Genomic DNA, 23,211 nt, shown 5'->3' with positions numbered 1-23,211 from the left:
AGCTGCGGCAGCTCTGCCCGCAGCGGACTGGGATCCCGTCGGCACATCGGCCAGTCACTCTATGATTAGATGATGCTGCGAGCGGGCTGCATTTCTCCAGCAGCAGCCGAAGCCAAATCCACAGCAATTTATGGAGGTTTTACAATTTGGGGAAGAATTTTCAAGCATGGCTTGCTGGACAGCCAATCACAAGTGGCAGTATGCTTATACTGGTTCCTCCCTCGTCCCGCTGACAGGTACAGTGTTGCCTGTCTGGTGATGCACAGGAGAGGGGGACGTAGAATCTACCATGCAGTCAGCACCATCCTTTCCTTTGTGCTCTTCCTCGTCATCCCTCAATCAACCCAATGGAAACTGAACTTAGTCGTCCCTCCATCGTTCCCTGACGTCTACTTTATTCCTCCTTCACTGTCATACACCGCTTCTCTTTTCCCCCCCTCTCTTTCCTCAGCCTAGTTATGACACAATGATGTGTTTCATTAGCTTACTAATTTTCCTGGTTCCTCCTAGTTGGTTTTGTTCATCATTTACCCAGAAACCCTTGTTCTCCAGTCTGCTTCTGTGCGGGTGTGGGTGTGACCTGGCCACTCTATATTTAGCTGCTGTGCCACTTTCTCTGTTCCCAGAGCACTGCAGAGTGCTGGGAGGTGATGGAGGATGGAGTGGCTGTGTCTTTAAACTTACCTTTTACTTTTGATGATTAAAGAAGAAATCCACCCAAAATACTGCTCAGATAAACTCTGGAAATAAGAAGGATGGTGTGTGTATGTGTGTTTTGGTCAGTCTGCGTGAAACCTTAATCTGATAAAAGTCGCCGTACAGTAGCAAATTCAAACAACTACAAGGCCTCACTGTGCGCTCTTTTTACACACTCACACTCTCTTCCAAACACACAGCGGTTTTCTGCTCGTCTCTTGTCAACATTAGGTTTTTCATTGACCTTTGATTATCCTCCTGCTCAGTGGCAGCCGGCCAATCAGACAGCAGGTTTGCAAGCAACATCAAAGATTGTCTTTGCTTCAGAAGATGAATCACTCTGTGGTGAAAACATGCTGACTTATCTGTTTGTGCGCATATGCTGCAGTTCACCTCGATAAGCGCGCTTCTTGAGCATTTAGCTTGGCATCGCTGCTGTAAATAAGTGGCGCCGATAAACATCGCGCTCGAGCTAAGCTGCGAGGTAATGTTCAGGGAGCAGCGTGTAGGCAGCTGCTACAAAAGCAGCTTTCTTGTAATTTAATGGCCGTATTGTCACATGATGACCACAGTATTAGACAATCTGTTCCAAAGCAGTTGTATGTGTCATGTAAGGTTGTAATTCATAGAAAGTATGATCATTTTCATAGCTGGTCTCGAACAGTGATGTCAAACTCATCTTCAATCAAAGGGGACGTACGGCTCATATAGATCATAGGATAGGCCGAACTGGTGAAACTCTGCCTTCTGTCAATGTAAAGACATTTAGACACTTTTAATTCCTGAGTTATCCTTATATAAGAAAAAAAATTAGTTTTTTTTTTTTTTTAATAGCACAGCTCAGTTTTTCTGAAGTCTCTACTGGGCCAATTCTGGCTCCCAGGTCACATGTTTCACACCTCTTTGTCTAGAAAATGAAAAGCATTTATCCCAGTTTCCTAAAATCCAACCAAGCCTTGTCATGTAAGTCAAAACAAGTAAATGCTCACAATTGTTATCCAAATTCTCACGGTGTTTACAATAAATATACCTTGAATAGGTGTTTCATTTCTTGCTAATGTGTTAATCACTCAATGTAACATTAAAAACACCTAAAATAATTTTTTAAGTGACTTTTTTCAGTTCTAACTCCACTACACTAGCTTTACACGAGTTAACAAACAAAACAATCCATGTTTATCTTTTACTTGGGCCCTCTGCAGCTTCTCAGTTCCTCTGCCTGAAACAAGCTGCCTTAGCTCCCTTCCCCATGACTTTAAGACGTCTTTCTTCTGATTGGCTGCTCGTTGTAAACAGAAGCTGTGATCAGGAGGTCGGTGGGCCAAAGCTTTGTGCCTGAGAGGACCATGTTGGAGTGAGCCACTCTCACTCACATTATAGAGAGTTAAGGGTAGAAAACATCACTGTTTGTTATGACGGTCTATTGTTGGAACATACCGTCTGTGACAGATGAGAAAAATAGGCTAACTTTTACCCATATTGATAGCACATTTAGCGATTCCTAATATCTTGTGTCCTAAGTTTTCATAAAGAGACTTAAAGGTAAAGCTGCCGATACAGCAGGATCATATGGAGAGAGGTGGGGGTGAGCCTTTCCCAGCTGTCGTAGGGTGAGGCAGGGTGTAGCCTGCACAGGTCTCCAGTCTGCCACAGAATAACTGTGAATGCCTCACTGGCTGCAGCTTCTCAAACGTGACAGATGAATGCCTCCTTGACATTTTGGAACCATCCCTTTTTGGCTTTAAGTGTTGCTCGGACAACCCAAGCTTACGTCTTTTTAAGTTTGATGAAGTCGAATTTGAAACGCAGCGATCAATAAATAATTCTGAGATTCAACCCAGTTTGACTACCCCAGCGCTCTCCGTCTCCTCAGAGAGCGGATCTGGACCATGTGCAGCTCCCAGAAATAGAGCCAGAGCCAGAGCAAGCGCTCTCTGTCTGCACTCCCCTCCTCTCATGCTTCATCTATAAAGAGCTACAAGCTCATTCTCTACAGGAGCGCAGTGGGAAATGTAGTTGATCATGCTAATTTGTTTTTTGTGGCACCCTGAGGGAGGGAAGGAGACAAATGAGAGGAGAGAAGAATAGTAAAAATAGAGACAAGTCCCGATTCTCATCCATCTCCTCCGGTGGCAGGAATGAATTAGCATCTCATTAGCATACAGTCGTAAATACGACGCCATGCAGAGACCAGAGACTGGAGTGCAATTTCAAAAACACTTCAGTGCCCGAGAGGGGTGTGTTTCTGAGCGTTTGCTTATTATTTTATTTTATTAGTCCTTTATTTATCCAGGTAAAAAATCCCATTGAGATTAAAAATCTCATTTTCAAGAGAGACCTGGCAATTGTATGATAATAATATTAAAGGGATGACAGAGACGGTACTCCTCCCCTTTACAGTACTTGTTATGTAATATGCGGTAACAAATTGTGTGTAAATGTGCGTCTGTGTGTGTCTTACCAGTTTACCACTACACCATAAGACTAAAATGGAGTCAGATGAATTACATTGTTTTCTCTCTCTCTCTGCTGATCTCTTAACAGCTTTAATTGCACATGTTAGACAGCGTGTCACATATACTGCAGGATTGTACCTCAGATGAAGAGCACGTTGAAGGTGCTTGAGAGGACGCAGCGTAGGGCTCTTGAGTTTAATTTGTAGTACTGCGTTCAATTTCCTCTGCAGCGGGTAGTGTTATTATTTACGTTAGCTCTGTCGTCACGAAGCTGAGCTGGATTTGGAGCTGATAAATCTTGGAAAATGATTAATGTAACTGACTTAAAATTGCCAGAACTATGGAAATAATACCAATGGTGTGTGTCTACACACTTACTGCACGACAATGAGCTAAATACAGTAACCGCTTGTTACATTTTCTGTCATGGAGGTAGTGTACGTGAAAAAATCCATTATTTCTTTATATTTTCCTTCCAAGAAGCCAGTCTTTGTTTTGCTTTATTTAAAGTGGGTTTGAACAAGGCTTTAAGGTTTTCTTGGACATCGGCTGCTTTCTCACTTTAGTCTGTCAATATCTGGAGTTCGTATCTTTAGGCAGTTTTTTATTAGCAGCCTGTTTTGTTTTTTTGTTTTTTTTAACTGAATCTATGATAAATAATTAAATCACATTTTTGCACCAACGTGGTGATTCCCAAAGAGTTCCTAAAACTTGGCAAATCCCAAACACACTGCCAGGGCAGTAGAAGCTTACCTGGACAGGATAACACACAAAGGAGCTCCATCAGTCATGTTACAATAACTCTGTGTACCTATTTCCCATTTTCCTAGCAAAATGTAAGAATGGAGAGTGGCTCAAGATTTTTGCACAGCACTGTATTATCTTTGTGCTAATCCATACACTGTGTTTACACTGCATATTACTGCCAAACACCTACCTGCTGCCATGCTGTGGAGTTATATTTCTGGAATCGCCCATAAGGGGATAGATGTACACCATTACACACACTGAAGGTTTAACTCGGTAAAATAAATCAGGCATTACTCTGACACCCAGGTTGACAATAAAAAGGAGGCAAACGTCAGTGGGACACAGAATGTCAAGGAGAGAATAAGAGAAAAAGATTCACATGGGAAATATAACTCGTCTGGGCCATCAGTCATATAAACTAGACCTCTGCTCTGTCTGAAGGACAAAATTGGGGCTTATTCTGCCTGTGTGTGTTTGTGTGTGTGTGTGTTTTAAGGCCGTGGGTTTAATCACTTCAGGGACTTCTGTGTTTACAGGAGTTGCTTGAAAAGGTTTGTGCTTATTGACTATCCCCGTCCAGCTGTTCACTCTCTTCTGGCAAGGTGTCTCTTGTTTGACACCGTCACACCCATGAGGTTCAGCTTGACATTTCCATGGCGACAGTTTACAGCCCACATTATCACTGTGGGGTTTTTCTCCAGTTTATTCTCATTATCTATTCTAGACAAACCAGTATGTAAAACACATCAGTCGTTATGGTCTACACCAGAGGAGTTTTTCCCATAAGAGCGGCAGTATCGGAGAAGCCGTGATGAAGAGAAAGTTTATGCTTTCATAAGGAAACCAAAGGGTCAGCCACCATTGTGTGATTCATCAGTGAATACAAGCAAGTACTATTTATAGGAAAATGTCACTCATTGGGAGATTGAGAGAGGAAGCGGTGAAGGTAACTTTATTTATATTCATGTTTTGTGGCTGACAGCTCGATGGCCTTCAATAACCGTGCCATTTAGAAAATCATCATGTTTTCCTCAGATAGAGGGAGGGGAATTAGGAAAGTCGAGATGCTTTCTACATTCGTTGCTGACAGTCAGTTGGAGTTGCCCGGGATTTATGGGTTGCAGTCGCAGAGACAGAAGTGCTTGTGGTATTAAAACACACAGCTGTGTTGGGCTAATAAGGAGGCAGGCTTTGTTACTTATGTAGCAGAATCATTTGCTTTGTGGCTTTATGGTTAACAGTGTTTGTCTCTTGCCTGCTGTTCCAACATTTTGTCAGCCACCTTTTCTAGAAGGTCAGTCGTAATGATATGGCATCCCTGACGACCCCTAAAACCACAATGAGGTTGACATTTATAGATATTTGATAGACTGCTGTGCACTTTGGTGCCGACTTTTATAGTCCTGCAAGGTGAATAAAATGCAGTCAATTTGGCAATCCATAGACTTCATGTGTTATAGTCATCTGTTGATATATAGTACAGTGTAGACTGTGACGACTATGATTGGTCCGCTTGGTGCCATTATGACTGTCCAATAAAAACACAGCACACTACTTTAGAATTCTTAAGTTAGACAGGAAACTTGAGCTATAACAGCTTTAATCAGTTGCAACATCACCCTCTGTATAGCTGTGTGTCTGAGCTTCTGTGCTGGACTATCTTACCTGTACATTTAAAAAGGACAAAGAAAGCAAAACGAATATGTAAAAATTCCAACACTAATCCCTTAAAAGTAAATGCTGCCCAGCTGCCTCGCGCTTTCAGAGTGCCGCTTGTTCATTTTCGTTACCTCCAACACAATCTGCTTGCAATCAAAGTTGCAGTGATTACAGAGTGATGTGGACGTAGAAGATATTCTTATTGAATTGAATAATTAGAGTTGTTATAAAAGAGCTCTGGAAAAATAGGATCAAAGTCCGTGTCACCACGTGGTAACCATCATAGTAATAGCTCTGCCCTGGTATGTGAGCCGTTATTTGCAAAGCCTGTATATAAATGAGTAAAACATTAAAAACATTTATGCGAACCGTATTCGCCACTCTCATTGGTCGTTGCATCAGTCGCCTGGAAGTTGAGAAAAGTTTATCTCTGGTCGCCTGTGGATACTTTGATAGTCGCTGTGGTCGCCACGTTGCTTTCACTGTGAACACAGTACATATGCTTTCAGTGACTCTCTTACCCAGGGGTGGACGAACTGTGTATGTGTGTCTCGTATGCTCTCTAACTGGGAAGCTCTTATTTTTACATATGAGGTGAATATGTTAATCGCTACACTGCAGAGCAAAGTTTAGTTAAAGGTTCCTTTATGCTTAATCTTCATAGTCCAAGCGTTTTCACCACTCAATGTTTGGTAGATGTGAAAATTCACCAGCTACTCAGTCTTTTTCAATAAATGCAGCATTTTATTATTACTCTAGCTGATGGGAGCTAAAGTGGCCTGTGACATTTAATGTTTCTTTACCCCGTTTCACCTCTGTTACACTAAGAGCTTTAGCAGCTCTGCGTCTGGCCTCACAGTCTCACCATTACTGTTTCTGACCGCTGTCTCATTGTGTGTATGTGTGAGCGTGAGAGCGGGAATCTTACAGACTTTTTCCTCTTGATGCAAGCAATCCAAAATTGGGACTGAATACGGCGAATTTTTAAAAGCCGCAGATCACCAGATTACGACTAGACAAAATCTGCTCTGTCCCAAATAATCTGGGCTCTTCAACTGCACAAGAACAGGGAAAAAGGGAAAAGCTTTTTTTTTATTATTTCGTTCTTGTATTCAAACCCCATGTTTTCTTTCCTCATCCCTTCACAGGTTTCAGGAGAAATGAGGAGATGAGAGCGATGGAGGTGCTTCCCATCCTCAAAGAGAAGGTTGCCTTTCTGTCAGGTAAGGTTATGTGTGTTTGTCTGGTCTCAAAAATGTACCACCCCCTGCTGTCTGATCATGGCAAATAAAGCTAATAGAGCCTGATGTATACTTTGTACTACTTAGTTTGTATACACACACACACCCAGACAGTTGCTAGGTATTAAGCTGTACTTTTGACTTCCTCTTTTTCTTGCACACAGACACGCACACAGTAACAAGCTGTGCAGGGGTCAGACTGAGGCCCAGACACTTGGCTCTTGACCTGTCTTTAAGCACACGCATGTACACCCAGTTGACACACAGCACACACGCTGACATGCACACAGATATCTGTTGTTTGACCGTCATCAGCAGGACAGTTAGCGTAGAGAGCTACAGCAGCGCCCCCCCCCCCCCCCCCCCCCTTCCCCCACCCAAGGAACACAACCACGTCCGACACACACTCGCACTCACACACTCGAGTGGTGCCAGAGAAAACTCACAGGAGGCTGAGCTGGAGATGCGGATTGCCAAGAACATCCAGCAGGATTATTTGCACAACACACAAAAGCATTTTTTTTTTGAGTGCATGTGTGTTACTGTTACGTTTGTGCGTATTCGTGCAAATGCAAGCACTCAGATCTCCAAAGAGCCAAATGGAATAACAAAGTGAAATCGGTGTGTGCGCTGGCAGAGAAGGTCACAGTTAGAAACACAATGACGAGGAAAAGGACTCTGACAAACAGCGAAATTGAGAGAAGGAGAGTCAGGGCAGTGTTGCCATGGAGATGACTTACTGCCAGCTTCCCATAGTGGACACTGGTGGAATAATTGGCTTTGAAATGAAGGTAGAGGAGGGGCCGCTAGTGAAAAGGAGGGTAAATAAGCTAAGCCTATTATCCCCAATTTGGCCCCTTAATAAATCGGCCATGTTCGCCCTCTCTCATGTTTGTCTGTTGCCACGTGAGCGTTTGATTTTCTCCTCTGAGCGGCAGGGTCAAGCCTACAGGCGCACAGCAACCCGACTGAACTCACTAATTTGCGGGCTGAGCAGAGAGGGCCTGTGTTTGAGTTCCCACGTGAGCGAAGCAGCTTTCTTCTTCTGCAAGTGGCCAGAAACTAGGAGCAAAAATATTATTACAGCACAAAATATGACTGCAGAGAAGATAAAAGGTCTGAAAAATCCTTTAAAAGATCACAAAATATCACAAACAAACACTGCAGAATTCAAACACCATGTACAAAAAAACAGTGCACAGTTTCTGCATAACAAAATGTATGCATTTGGCTTGCTTGCTGTTTGGAGAGAGCCAATCATATATACATGTTTGATTTATTTATTTATCTTTTCTGTTCTTTTAAAGGAACAGACTCTGTTTCTCCTTGTTGTGTCATATTCTGTTATAGTGCAGTGTTAATATTAGATACAGCTTTAATAATATTCAGAAAATGCTCAGTCTAAACAAAACCCTTTCAGACTGCTCTACATGCTTCAATTCAGACAGTACTTGTTTTGTTTTTTTAACATTGGGCTCTGTGACATCAGGTGAGGTCAGGCACGTAGCTATGGCTATGCGAATAGACTGTACATAGAAGATGGATGTAGCCACCAGCGTTACCATCTTGATGTTTAGAAGATGTGACTCATAAGGGGCGACTAACTGAGAACCTGAACACTGCACATTTAAATGCTACCATGTAGCCATTTACAAGCAATGTTGGGCCGTGCACAAAAATGGTGTGTCACAAATGACTTGCTACTTTGTTTCTAAAGCAGTGCATTGCCTTACTTAAACGTTGCCAGGAAAAAGTCATTTGATATAATAGACGTTACATTGTTTTCACATTACTCAGCAGCATGGCCTGAAATGCTTTGTCACATAATTACCAAGCTTAGGCTACAGTCTCACACCCTAAAATAAATCATTATACTAACACGTGCGCACACAAGATCTTTCTTCTAGCGATTAATTACGAACACAAAGCCAATAAAACAAAGCAGCGTTGAGAACCAGCCCAGAGAGGCTTTAGAGCAGTCGTCACGGTGATCGCGCTGTAGAAAAAGGTGCAGGTAGAAATGTAAGCTACAAGCCTGACTGCTCATCGCTGCCTCTGTGTTGAGCTGGGCTCATCTTTAACTTCACTCTGAGTTCTTCTCGGCTCTCTGCACAGATGTTGTGTTAGCAGTATAATTCAGTCGTTTCTGCCCTGGATGGTGTTTGCACTTGGCCATCGCACTCTCATCCTTTCTGTTTACTAAAAATCAAAGTAATCTTCATATTTGAAGAAACAGTTTCCTCCTGCCTGCACATAGACTGAAATCAGTCTGTTCAGCCATCGTGCAGATAATTGAAGAAACTTTGTAGAGTTACGCAGTGTCAGGATTCATTTAGCACAAAGTAAAGCTTTCTCCTCCTTTCTGGCCCTAATGGTGACGATCATTTACAAAACAAAATGTGTTTAGTAGCTCATCAGGAGTAATGGAGGTCATAGAGAGGGGCGTCAGGGGTTATTTCTGTATGTTTTGTTTCAGACAGTGGATGAACTGAGGGTCTGCACAGGACTCTGTCAAAGATAAAAGGTCCACTTCTCGTCTGTGACCTTCATCCTGTTAAGATAGTTTTTCCCTTTTTTGCTCATAAATGAAAGCTTAACTTCATTATCATCACCAGCTGTGTTTTGTGTTTATTCTTAATTAGTGAATGTAAGCACACCACTACTACAGTGAAGAACTGCTGCACGCGCTGCTCATCAGCTAACGTGAGCGCTGCCGTGCCGCGGTGCAGTCTCAAACAGCCTGTAGCGTGGCCACGAGCCCATTGCAAGCAGGTCCACTTCATTTTTCACAGCTCGACTGCACAGAGAGACAACGATAAAACACTTCACTCGAAATTATCTCCTGTCCTTTAAAAAAAAAAAACCCCCAAAAACTTCTGTTTTTTATTTTCTTTTTTTTTAGCATTCGGTTCAGCTGCCTCGGGGTCACACATTTATCTAGCCTGTCGCTCATTTTTGGGTTAGCTAACTGCCTACGATCATGTCTGTTATGCTCCAGTGGTGCAAATGATACCACTAAACCTGCAAAACTCTGTGCCACATACACACTTGTCCTTACTCCAATTTTTATCTGTGTGTGTGTGTGTGTGTGTCTGCGTGTGCATCACCTCAGGTGGCAGAGACAGACGTGGTGGTCCTGTGTTAACGTTCCCATCACGCAGCAACCACGACAGAATACGAACAGACGACCTGAGGAGACTGATCGCTTACCTCGCCGGCATCCCCAGGTTACTTATTTCATTGCATGTGATTTTGTGTGGGTGGGTGTGTGTGGCAGTGCCTCAGAATGACATGAACTCCCACAGCGAGTGCTCAAAGCTCTATAAGCGAACACGTGAGAGGGCTGAGATGAGCATGTGATAGGAACGGAGAGCGTAATAATTCAGGAGCAGTTATCTTGCTGCAGCTTCTCGGCTGCCAGAAATCGCTTCTAGAGATGGTGAGATGCTGAGACAGAGAAGAGAAGCCTGGAGCTAACAGAGGCGACATGCAACAGAAAAAGAAATGGAGAGGGAAAAACAGGAAAGAGGTTTAAACAGAGAGAGAGAGAGGAGGATGCTGAGATGGGCAGAGGGTGGAAGGATTAAAACTGACAGAGCTGGAGAGCGCATGTGTGAGGAGGTGTGTGTGTGAGGGAGGGAGGGAGCGAACGTGTGTATGAAAGCAAAACAAAGTGTCGCAGTAGCCGAGGCAGTGCAGCAGCAGTTCCTGTAGGCGAGCAGCTCCTCACCTCCCAGGTAAAGCGTCGCTCATCCGCCTCCTTCTCCTTCCTTTTTTGACCCGGCATGCTGCTTCTTCTTCTCCTCCTTGCATATCTCTCAAAAGCATCCACCCTCTTCATCTACACTCACCTCCATAACATTATGCATGTTTGCTTTTTTTTTTGCTTTTTTTTAAATTAGACTCCAAGTTGAATTTTGGGCTTTGAAAACCTCATGTCATCGTGTCACATCTTGCACATCTTTCTTAACTTTGGGGTTTTTGGCATCCCTGTGTTTGTGAAAGGGAACATCTGCACATCGCTGCACACTGTGTGTGTAGCGACAAGCTGTTCCACCGAGAGAGGGAGGGAGAGAGGTTTGGGAAAGGATGGAGGTATTTAGGGATGCAGTGATGGAAAGATTTTAAAGTGATGTATTTTTTATTATTATTTTTTTAAACAACACGATGACATACTAGAAAGGAACGCAGCGATCTGAGTTTGTGGATTGAATAAAGTAGTTGTGGTTGGAATGACATGGAAACGGACAGATGGCAGATGAGCTGCAAAATATTCTGAATCCTAAAGACAAATTCTGTTTGTTGTGGCATGTCAGATAACTGTGACAGGTTTCAGCTTCAGTGCGTGTATGCAAGCTTGTGCAGCGATAATAAAGATGATGATGGTCAGAGCAGAGCACCACAGGGGGAAGAGGCTGCTGATGCACAAACGGGCTGAACTGTATTTTTATATATATACATATATATGTATGCATATATGCGTTTGTGATTCATTCGTCGCAGGTTTCTGCGTACGTGTGGGTGTGTGTGTGTGACTGTGTGTGCATAGGGGTGCGTGGGTGTGTGTGTGGGATTTGCTGCGTAGGCTTCTCACAGTATAGAAAATGCGTCATCTCACTGTTTGTTTTGGTTCTTTTTCCTCTTCTTCTCTGTTCTTCCTTCTTCCATCTGTCCTTTCCTCTCCATCATCCCTCTTTCATCCTTTCCCACGACTGTCATCTCTGTCTCTCTCTCTCCGGATTAAACTCTCACCAATCTCTCTTGGCCCCCTTCCCCCCACCCACCCCATGCCCACTCTCCATCTCTTCTCTTTAATTCCTCCCACTCCCGCCGACCTCCATCCTCTGTCCATCCCAGCGAGGAGGTGTGTAAACATGGCTTCACGGTCATTGTTGACATGCGTGGCTCCAAGTGGGACAGCATCAAGCCTCTGCTGAAGATCCTGCAGGAGTCGTTCCCGTCCTGCATCCACGTCGCGCTCATCATCAAACCGGACAACTTCTGGCAGAAGCAGAGGACCAACTTCGGCAGCTCCAAGTTTGAATTCGAGGTAGGATGTTGAGCCAGTGTTCGAGGCAGTGATAGAATATTTCGATGTCTTACTCAAAAATAGCTTTGGAAGCTGTTGAGTGAATAGAAGCAACAGACAGTGATTTTCATTGAAATAACAGGTTCTGGTTTGTTTCGCACTGCCAGAGTAATCAGTGATCTTAACACTGTTATATTTAAAGACTTGGACTCTGTTTGTGGAGGGGTTGTACTATTCACACTGGTGATGCGGCGCTTTATCATCCAAATATGAGCAGATATCAGCCATGTTGACTGAAATCACCAAATAAGATGGTAGTTATCGAGTGTGTGGCATCAGTTGTACTCTAGTTTATCAATCAAGAGCTTAAAGACTTTAAAACAGGTTAATTTGTTTTTTCTTTTCGTTTTTTAAATGAAGATTTATTTTATTTCCCTGGTGCAAAGGGGAATAATAAATAACAAGGGGAAACAATATTGCCGTCAACTAAATTCTTACTCAGAATTTGTCCAGAATTTCATTACATTTTTTTCCCTCCCTCTAATAAACGTTATGCAATAAGCAATAACATTCGCAATAATCAGCTGCCTCTCCAGGGAGTCTCGCCTTCTTGGACTGCAGCTGCTAATGCTCATTCTGCTGTGCAGCCTCGGTCGGTGAGCTTGGCGTAGCGGCGCACGGAGCAGACCTCCACCTGCTGCAGGTTCTGGTTAAAGTGGCCCCAAAAGAACAAGGACTGGCGTCACCAGCTGCAGTCCAAGCTGGTGGAGTTTCAATCTGTTTGACTGTCGGCAGGTGTTGGATGTTTAGCAGAGACTGAGCTTTCAAAATAAGAGCGAGAGGGTTTAGTAGGTGGCAGGGCTGGATGACCAAAATCTCATACCCCGATTATGCTAAAAGTAACAGTATAGTACATTTTCTGTCAAATAATATAATGAATACATACAAAGGACTACTTGTTCTACATTTAAAATTTTGCATTTTAAAGCGGGAAAAAAATAAATCTAACGATTTATATTGGTCTTTAAAGCAAGGAAGGTTTAGGACGAGGGCGTTAAACATAAAGCTCAGGGGAGCGGGACCAGAATCGGACCACCAAAGACTCCAGTCCGGCTCACTGGTTGACTTTGGGAAGTGTGAAGGAGGGCATCAATTTTGGACTTTTAACTGTATTTTCTTGCATTTTTCTGCTGTTAAGATCCTCCATCACCATTCATACTAGACCAAAGTTAATAAGTTGTAAACAATTAAAAGTAAGAAAGTTCCTGTTTTCTGCCACAGAGATGTGTTATTTTGCACTTCTTTTTATGTTAAAATAACTTCTTTACACCAGCCCGGCCCACTGAAGCTCAGAGTGGGCGGTACGTTTCCCACAATGTAAAATGAGTTTGACATCCCTGATTTAAGGGAACTGTTGCAGTTGATATGTGAGCATATATATCTCACAGCTGCCTGTTGTCAAGCGTATCAGTTTTACATTTGGCATTTTAAAGGAACTCGTCACAAAAGCATTTTAAAAAGCCCCCACCCTCACCTCCCTCCAATTTGCTGTCAGCTGAGCTGTGATAACAACCGCTCTGCCGCCTCCCCTCCCTCCACACCCCCGAGCTGCTCATTGTCAGCACATTTCATTATTTTCCTCTCCCCGCTGCTTTGGGTGCGTACACCACCAGCCAGCTGTCTGCCATAGGGAAAAAAATTTCATCACATCGAACCCAAAAACGGCTCGCTGCAGATCACGAGGATGAGTATTCGTTATGCTGTCAGTCAAGCGATAGAAGGCATTTTCACAGCTAATTAAGTGATGCGTTCACACGAACAGGCTTATTTTTTACCCTCTGACCATTTCGTCGTCATAAACTCGACACTGAAATGTGCACCAGCGGAGCTCTCGACTTCATCTGATTACAAGCCTGTGTAGTAAATGTCTTCCGATGAGAGCGGAATAACAATTCCCCTCCCCCTGTTTGATCTGTCATTAGCCAACCTTGCTTACTACGATGATCATCAGCTCTCATTTGTTGTGGTGAAACTTGGGTTGGCATAAGCTCCTGTGTTGTCTTTATTGTTTTTTTTATGCAGTGCGTTTTTCTGATACGGAGTGGAAATTTTCCCCTCTAGCTTCTGATTATAGCTACGTAGGAGAACGCACGAGTGTGGAAATTTACTGTGATTGCTCACATGTGTATGAACACGACCTCACTGTAGTCTCATTATATCATATTGATCTTTTGATAGGAAGAATAGCCACAGGGAACGTTATAGTTATCCATGCACCGGTCTGTCATGCCGCACAGGCATTGATTGGATAGCGTGCATGTGCATCCATGTGCAGGCTTCATCCCCCCCTGTCCATGCTTTATGTTTTATTAAGATTTCAGAAGTTTTCATCTTGCACTCTTCATGCAAAATTGATATAGGGCTGTTGCTAGGACTACAGTTGCGTGTATGTGTGTGAGCGTCCAGCATTCAGTGTGTGCATCAAGGATTTTTCTCTCGCTTTGTGTAATAGAAACCAGAAGTAGGACATGTTCCTCCCTTTTTGTGATCAGTTCATACACAAAGAAAGCAAAGCTCAGAGAGCCGGTCTCAATCTCTCTTTTTTTCGTTCGATTGTTGATAAATGGCACAGTTCACCACAAGCATAAAATGCTACCCAAACGTCCCTGGCCGACTATCGCTCCATTCAGCGGAGTACAAATCGGTACAATAGCGAACGCGGCAGCATCAGTATTTTTCCCTGGCAAGAGCCGCTGTGCTTTTTTACCCAAGGACAACAGTGCATCTCTGCATTGTTTGGCCTACACAAAGCCTATCCAAGCGATCGCTCCGACTCCATCCATCTCTGGCCATGTGTGTGGGGGTGTTTTGTGTTTTGTGCGGAGGTGGAAACACAGGCAACACAGGGAGACTTTTCCTCGGCGTATCACTGAAATTGATATCATGCTGGGGATTTGAAATTCACTTAAGTCTAACATCAAGGAGGCAAAGAAAAGTTGCGCTGGGCTGTTAAAGGTTTAGTTCTGAGTTTTGAAGTCTCAAAGACAACATTTTGGGTTGTGGAGGATCTCTTTGGTAGACGGGAGGAGTGTGCTTAAATTAGCAGCATCTCAAGGCATGTTATTAATCACGGAGCTTCTGCTGAAGGTCGCATCTCTACAACTCTGCCGTAATTGGGGGGGGGGGGGGAAAGAGGACTAGACGTTAGTGATGTCTTTTCTGTGAGTAAATAAAAATCGTACTTTTCAGCAACGAAACACGGCAGAAGGTGAAAGATTAGAAGCATTTACCACTCAAGTGTCCACCTGAACTCCCTCCTTTAACCCCTCGTTCTTTGCTTCTCGCTCCACTAGACCACCATGGTGTCACTCGAAGGCTTGACGAAAGTGGTGGACCCCTCTCAGCTGACAGCAGACTTTGACGGCAGCCTGGACTACAACCACGAAGAGTGGATAGAGGTACGATCAGCTCAGCCGTCCTGTCACTTCAGACTGTCTGTGCCAAGATCCCCCAAATCCCCAGTGATGTCCAAATCGGATGATTAAGACACAAGTGGACACAGGATTATTCTTCTTTCTGATCTGATTGTTTCCTTCTTAAGACAGTCAACCAAACTGCCCATAAGTGGGTCACCATAACTCAGTGTTTTTTTTGTTTGCTGGTGTTTCCGTCCAGGTGCGTGTAGCATTTGAGGATTTCTCTGGCCATGCCACCCAGATGCTGGCTCGACTAGAAGAGATGCAGGAAACCGTGTCAAGGAAAGACTTTCCCCAAGACCTGGAAGGAGCCAGACGGATGATAGAAGAGCACGCCACACTGAAGAAGAAAGTCATTAAAGCTCCTATAGAGGAACTGGACACTGAAGGGCAAAGGTAAAAAACAAAACAAAACAGTGGTTCTGCATCTTTCTATATATCATATATAATGTATCAGAAATGCCTGTTTTTAAGTCTTTGTTCTGTTTGTGTATGGGAATCCAGGTCATTTGTATGAAAGATGGACAGGGCAACAGGTTGGAGCATGATCAAGACTTTGGGCAGTGCTCTTTTTCCCCTTTTTTTCTCCTTTTTGGGGTTATCAGTTAACAACGGAGGCTAGCTTGACTGAAACAGTAGCAAAAACCTTAAGTCTTTGATGTTAACGCAAACATCAAATCTGTTTCCAGATTGCTGCAGCGCATTCAGAGCAGCGAGTCTTTCTCCAACCGCAATGGCAGCAGCGGCGGCAGCAGCAGTAGCGGCAGCGGAGTGTGCAACGTGGACACCCAAGGCCTGGTGCCGCGCATCACCCAGCTGCTGGACAAGCTGCACTCCACCCGGCAGTACCTCCACCAGGCGTGGCACGTCCGCAAGCTCCAACTGGATCAGTGTTTCCAGTTGCGCCTGTTCGAGCAGGATGCAGAGAAGGTCTGTGGCTGGTTCTCTGTGAGCTGTAGTGATAATCTATAACCAGAGCTGGTGATCACTGCAGGGCACACAAATGCCAATATACATATTTAAAAAAAAATGCAATTACACACACTGAGAAGCATCGACTGATGCTGTTTGCGAAGACCTCGTGTACTGTAATCGAGCCCTCGGGATCTTAAACACTAAACAGGTTTGCCCTCCTCCACCATGAGAGGCGGGAAGATGGAGGCTAGCTCATGCAGGTGCACCGCCACCTACTCTGGCTGCCACCCAGATGGCTCGGGCGATGACAGCTGTGTCACAAAATAAGAAGAGACAGGGAGAGAAATGCACAGATCCGTGTTGGAGTGAGTAGAATAAAATAGCAGGTTGCAGCAACACAGAGCGAGCTGCAGTCTTGGATACACTGCAGTAGTAGGAGCTTGTTGCTAGGACACCATAGGCCACAAGTTGTTCTCTAAGAGAGCCAGAGAGGATGCTCTTAATAGAGGCAGTCCATTTCTCTGTATGCTGGCCTGGATAGATGTTCGAACACTGCAGCAGTGAGCAAACACACTCAGGTTTGCCCACACGGCTCAGTCCCAGCTGTTTGTGCCTGTTCTTGCAACAATCTGCAGGAGTTAGTAATGAACGCAGCCCTTGTGTGTCTGTGCTTTTATTTTTTTATTGATATTTTTTCTCTGTGTGTGTATTTGTCGTCATGCCTCAGATGTTCGACTGGATCATGCACAACAAGGGTTTGTTCCTGGCAGGCTACACAGAGATCGGCAACAACCACCCCCATGCTGTGGAGCTGCAAACCCAGCACAGCCACTTTGCCATGAACTGCATGGTGAGACACACACTGATTCGCAGCAGGAGATAATGCTTTTCTTCCCACTTGGACTCAAGTCGGTGCCCTACACTGTATAATAATATAGTTATTGCACTTAGTGTCAAGCTCTACTGCTGGGTTTGAGTGTTTGTTTAGAGCAGCCTGCGCTTCCGTGCACTTGCACATTTTCTCCATGTTAGGAGCAACACAACCAGGTATTAAGTAATCCTATTCTCTATCCACAGTCCGCCTTACATAACCATTATGAAACTGCTGAGACGAGGAATCAATCTAGCCGCTGAGGGTTTCTGCTCACAGATGAGAAAAAAACAGTAGCAGACCAATAGTGTCTTTTACTTAAGCTCCTCAGTTTGCCATTTTCTCTAGCCTATTCACTTATTAAACGATGATGTATTAACCGTGTTTCCAGCTCTAAGGCACTTTTTTTTTGTCTTTTTTTGCATATGGAACAAAATACTTTTTTTTAAAACAAAAAAACAATATTTATTGGTATTTCAGAAATAAAAACACAAAAATATGTGCATTATTTTCTGGGTAATGTGCAGCCGTATGACCTAATACCGATGTTATAATGTAAATTGAGTAATCGTGCAAGCTTTACCTTAAAAATATACCTGAGTACCTGAAGTAAACATGCTCAATGTGCAGAATGACCCATTCTCACAATAATATACCGCTTTAAACCTTCTTTTGGTTCCTCCTCTCAGTTCCTCTCTCGTCTGCACGTACCTGTGGCCTCGGATGTTAGACCAAGTTTTTGCTTCTCTATGAATTAGTGATTGAAAATATTCTGCCATTTTGCGCCTTTCTTCCTCATCGTCCTGTACAGAATGTGTACGTCAACATCAACCGGATCATGTCCGTGGGGAACCGGCTGCTGGAGTCGGGTCACTACGCTTCCCAGCAGATCAAGCAGATCTCAAGTCAGTTGGAGCAGGAGTGGAAGGCATTCGCCGCCGCATTGGATGAACGTAGCACGCTGTTAGAGATGTCAGCCGGTTTCCATCAGAAATGTGACCAGGTGAGTGTGACAGTATGGTAAATGGCAAGAAATGTTCATGGACTGAATCTGTTAGAATTTATTGTTTGAGCCTTTAATGTTGTGATTTGAAAAATGCTGGACCCATGCTTTAATTGTTTTCTTTATAAATGAATGGAAATGTCAAAAAAGAATAGATCCTGTACCCTCACTTTAGTAATTAAGCTCAACCCTATCAATTTTTAGCTCTTATGATAAGTAGCTTGTTTCTCAAAAGTCTTAACTAGTCCTTGAACACTGGTTCAGTGGGAACCAATCGGTAAACCTCGTGCTGATGTGCTGTTCGGGTAGCCGAGGTGTTGACCTTTTTGTAATGAATGCAAATGAATACACACGTGCACACTTTTTGGATTGTAAAGTACTCATTTGGCTTAATTGAATAAACTCTAGCACATACATTTCATTTACATATATTTGCATGAATAAATTCTGAATGTAAGTACTGTGTGTGTGTGTGTGTGTGTGTGTGTGTGTGTGTGTGTGTGTGTGTGTGTGTGTGTGTGTGTGTGTGTGTGTGTGTGTGTGTGTGTGTGTGTGTGTGTGTGTGTGTGTGTGTGTGTGTTATCTGCTGGTATTTTTGCCCCTGCTCATTAGTCAGTCCACTATGGAATGATTCATGGCCTTAAAAAGTACACAAGCAGAATAACAGCCAGGGAACATGGGCGGTGCGACTTTTCCGACCTGGAATGCTGCCGTCATCAGACCAGCCTTTCATGTTTGTAAGATGAAATAGAAAAGGGCATTTTGTTCCCAGAGGTTTTTCCACTCAACACATACACGAAGAGAACAAAGACTTAAAGCAAGCTTCTCTTCTGTATGTGATTCCAATTATGATGTGAGAGGTGTTTAAAAGGCAAATCATTAGGATGGAGATATTTCTCAGAGGTCAATCTTAATGATTGTTATGTTTTCTCCCATCACTCCTACAGGGGGGTACAGGAAGCTTCTAGGAAGTCACCACAGGCCAATGAACAGCAGGTTCAGCTATAGATAATTCTTCTAATAGATCTCATGGGCAAAAGATGATTTCTGCAGGTTTACACCCAGGCGATGTCTTTCTATGCTCTGCTGTTTCTGACCCCTGGGAAGAGCGCACAGATGTATAAACCACCAGTGTGTCATGTGAACTATGCTTCTCCTCTCGCTGCAGTACATGAGTAATGTGGACTCCTGGTGTAAGGCATGTGGCGAGGTGGACTTGCCTTCTGAGTTACAAGACCTCGAAGATGCCATCCACCATCACCAAGGCTTGTACGAGCACATCACAGCTGCTTACTCGGAGGCAAGTTCACACACACGATGGAGTTAGTCTGCTGTCCAGAGGGCAGGATTAGCTTTAGTGGCATTTATCTTTCCGATTCACGTCGAGTTCAAAACATTTTCTAACCTCAGGTGAGTCAAGATGGCAAAGCTCTGCTGGACAAGCTGCAGCGACCTTTGACCCCAGGCAGTGCCGATTCACTGACGGCAACGGCAAACTACTCTAAGGCGGTGCACCACGTCCTGGACATCATCCACGAGGTGCTGCATCACCAGAGACAGCTGGAAAACATCTGGCAGCACCGTAAAGTGCGTCTGCACCAGCGCCTGCAGCTCTGCGTGTTTCAGCAGGACGTCCAGCAGGTACGCACACGTTTCCAGTTTACTGCGTGTATTTTTGTTTATATCTTCATGCATGCGCGCATTTGTTCGAGCACACTGTAATTCCAAGGACCGAGCTTAATTGCCAGGGTTAGACATTAATTTGAAAATAGCAGGCTAGGCTTATGGCTAGATGAATACTACACTTAATAGAGGGTTTGATTGCAACCGCAGGCATGTTTCCTATCGACATGTCCTTGAGTTATTTGCTGGAAAGATGCACGTTCAGTCCTCACATGTCGCTGTGGATAGGAGCACTGGATGAAGGCCTGAAATAAACAGGCTTTCTGCAGAATAAAAGCTTGCATACCGTAATCAAATGGTCCCAACATGACAATACCGCTGCACACTGTCCAAAAATCATAGGCATTCCTCAGTGTGTTGACATGGCAACTATTGCTATGGCAACTGAATTGGGTCATATGGCCATGCAGATGCTGTTCATCCTACGAAGGACAAAGTGCACATAGGGGAGTGTGCAAAGAAAGACTCCGTGCTGTGGCTCCTGTTAACCGTGCTCATGGTTATTTCTGCCATTCCTTTGCTCTCATGTACAGTTTTCATCGTTAACACTTGTGGCAGTAATACCACGTCAGAGCGCCCCCTTGTGGTTTTATACGTTTCACAGTGGGTAATGTGGTCTTTGCACAGGTTTTGGACTGGATAGAAAACCATGGCGAGGCCTTCCTCAGCAAACACACAGGGGTGGGAAAGTCTCTCCACCGAGCCAGAGCTCTCCAGAAACGCCATGAAGACTTTGAGGAAGTGGCACAGGTAGCTTGATTCCTGGCCCTTTTGTCAGGTTTAAACCAGTGCACCAGTCACTGCATTGCTGGTGTTTGTATTGTTTCTGTGTGCTGTTTTTCTTCTTCTTTTGCCACTGTAATGTCTTCTACTGTGTTGTGTCTCCATGTTATTATATTAATTTATAATCTTTGGGCATTTCACTATTAGTGAAAGACACTCTGACTCATTATTGGGGGGAAAAATGAAAAAAAGTAAAGGTGCAGTGAGGGTTAGCAAATCTCGGCTATGCTAATGCTTATTAGCTTTAATTTGTTAATGTAAAATGTTAGCTATTCAAGCTAGCAGAGATACTTTAGTTTTTGTTTATAAAGACTTAGTTTCTAGGTTTTATTGTTTGACATTGTTGGTTTTATTAGTTTCAGTGTTAGCTTAACTCTATTTTTTAAATAGTTTTTTATGAACAGTATTTGTCCTGAGTAAAAGTTAATGCATTCCCAGCATTTTGTGAAGGTATTTGGCCAAGGTCAGGTTCTTGCCTTGATTTTAGTTGATTAAAATAATTTTACAAACTAGATAAGCTCTCAGTAGGTTTTTCACAATTTCACCCAAAGTAATGTGTAGACACCTGCTGCACACACAGACTTGCATCTGCATGTGCAGCTGTTTGCAGTAAAAATGTCTTTTAATGCCAGCTTACCCCGTGACTCTTCAGTTTGGGTTATACTGCCATATATGGTTGAGATGTTGTATTAACAGTACTGTTTTTTTATTTTTATATTTTTATCTGTTTATATAAACACTAAGAAGTGGTGTGCACCTGCTACATCTGTGTGTTCCTACTCTTTGCTTGCATATATTTATCTAACACCTTCAGTTACTGCATACTATGTTTATACAGCAAGCATGTAAAATGTAAAATATTACTTGCATATACTTAAAAATACTGTTTTGCATTTGTTACAGCTGTAATCCTTTTATATTTCCACACTAGTAGTGTAGAATACGCCGACAGCCTCATTAACTTTAACCAAAAAATATCAACAACTTGTTGACGTCCCACCGTAACACAGCCATTTGTTTCCGTTTGTTTCTGCGCCTTTCTTTGTATGTCCCCTTCACCCGCTGTCTGTATCTGTTTCCTTTCACTACCTATTTCTGTGAAGCTCTGCTGTCACTGATTTAATCAGTATACACGTCTTCATATCCTGTTTTTCATTTTTGTCTCTGCCTGTACGATTTCTCTCTCTCTCTCTCTCTCTGCCCATCTTCGAACTGCATTGCGCTCGTTTTACACTGCCTTCTTCAGCTAATCCGTCTCCCCCTTTACCTCCGGCCTCTGTGTAGAATACGTACACCAATGCAGACAAGCTGCTGGAGGCGGCCGAGCAGCTGGCCCAGACAGGAGAGTGCGACCCAGAGGAGATCTACCAGGCCGCCCACCAGCTCGAAGACAGGATCCAAGACTTTGTTCGCCGCGTGGAGCAGCGCAAAGTCCTGCTGGACATGTCTGTCGCCTTCCACACGCACGTCAAAGAGGTGGGCAGGAGGGATGACATAATGTTGAAGTGGATGGTGGGCTGCGTGTGTGTGTGGTTGAGAGCTTTCACAGGGCTCTCTGAGCAAGAGGGAAATAATTACCAGGTGAAATGTTTATATTTTGTGTTTAATGGACTTAGTCAGAGAGCAATTAACATTGTTCAAACTGGTGAGAGGACTTGGTCAGTAACTATACTGTCCTCCCTTTAGGTTCTGATAATCGCCGTTTGTAATACAGAAAAAGGTGATAAATGTATGCCGGATCCTATCCTGTGGTCAGGGTGAGAACACGAGTGTTAACAAAAAAGAGGTGTCACACAGGCTCATGTATATGACTTACCAGAAACCCAGTGGATAAACCATTAGACTAGTTTACCTGCAATCAAACTGAATAAGATTTCTAAAAAATCTGACATCCCTTCTTCTAGTTGTGGACATGGCTGGAGGAGCTCCAGAAGGAGCTGCTGGACGACGTTTATGCCGAGTCTGTGGAGGCCGTCCAGGATCTGATCAAGCGCTTCGGCCAGCAGCAGCAGACCACGCTGCAGGTCACCGTCAACGTCATCAAGGAGGGAGAGGACCTCATCCAGCAGCTCAGGTAGTGCAAATGAGATTGTATTTCGAGTATGGACTCTCTCAAAACAAAGATGTTCTGATGCAAAAGTAATGCAATCCAACTGATCCTTAAAATCCGTTCAGCTACTAGTAACAGATAATGGTGCACATGTTCTGCCCACGTATATGCAGGGATATTAAAACGTGTCAAGACAAGGAGGGAAGAAAAAACTCATGTCTCCTTATGTAATAGTACTCTTCCCGTGTTTCTCTCAGTTGTAGTTTTGGCAGGTTAATTTAACCGGGGATGAGTTTGGAATTCAAATTTGTGGCGAAAGCTCAAAATATTCAATATGTGTCATTTTGAAGACGTTAATGGCGGTGCGTGAAAAGCGACAAAGAAAGCTGAGAGGCAAGGAGGAGGTGTTGGAGAAGAGGATTCAGTTGACCCTCATTATCCAGCTTTATTTTTATGCAGAGGACGTTCCAGTCCCCCCCCCAGTTTTTTCCTCTTTCTGTCTCTCATTGCTCGCTCTCCACGGTGTATTGGCTCCACGGTGAAGTCTTACATAACACTGCTTTTAAAAATGCGTGTCCAATGGTGTGACACTCTCCCCA

General features: G+C 43.8%; 1 protein-coding gene across 9 annotated transcripts in view; it reads left to right on the top strand.

Moving 5' to 3' along the window:
• The window catches only part of LOC146362447 (triple functional domain protein), an 81,435-nt gene that overhangs the window by 32,730 nt on the left and 25,494 nt on the right, over positions 1-23,211 (top strand). For 8 of the 9 annotated variants that reach the window (XM_084919980.1, XM_084919985.1, XM_084919981.1 and 5 more), the window contains exons 3-15: positions 6,710-6,784; positions 9,915-10,029; positions 11,660-11,852; positions 15,185-15,289; positions 15,507-15,703; positions 15,997-16,237; positions 16,950-17,072; positions 17,905-18,096; positions 19,265-19,396; positions 19,507-19,737; positions 20,407-20,529; positions 21,847-22,038; positions 22,467-22,636. In XM_084919980.1, the coding sequence (XP_084776106.1) occupies positions 6,710-6,784; positions 9,915-10,029; positions 11,660-11,852; positions 15,185-15,289; positions 15,507-15,703; positions 15,997-16,237; positions 16,950-17,072; positions 17,905-18,096; positions 19,265-19,396; positions 19,507-19,737; positions 20,407-20,529; positions 21,847-22,038; positions 22,467-22,636 (2,089 nt within the window). Of the gene's footprint in view, positions 1-6,709; positions 6,785-9,914; positions 10,030-10,191; positions 10,540-11,659; positions 11,853-15,184; positions 15,290-15,506; positions 15,704-15,996; positions 16,238-16,949; positions 17,073-17,904; positions 18,097-19,264; positions 19,397-19,506; positions 19,738-20,406; positions 20,530-21,846; positions 22,039-22,466; positions 22,637-23,211 lie in introns of those variants that run through there. The other variant, XM_084919984.1, reaches the window with a different exon arrangement.

The sequence above is a fragment of the Perissodus microlepis genome, chromosome 22 (genome assembly GCF_051167445.1).
Source record: "Perissodus microlepis isolate ML-2025 ecotype Zambia chromosome 22, ASM5116744v1, whole genome shotgun sequence".
Taxonomy (NCBI): domain Eukaryota; kingdom Metazoa; phylum Chordata; class Actinopteri; order Cichliformes; family Cichlidae; genus Perissodus; species Perissodus microlepis.
Note: the sequence above shows the minus strand (reverse complement) of the source record. Positions and strands in the feature narration are given on the sequence as shown.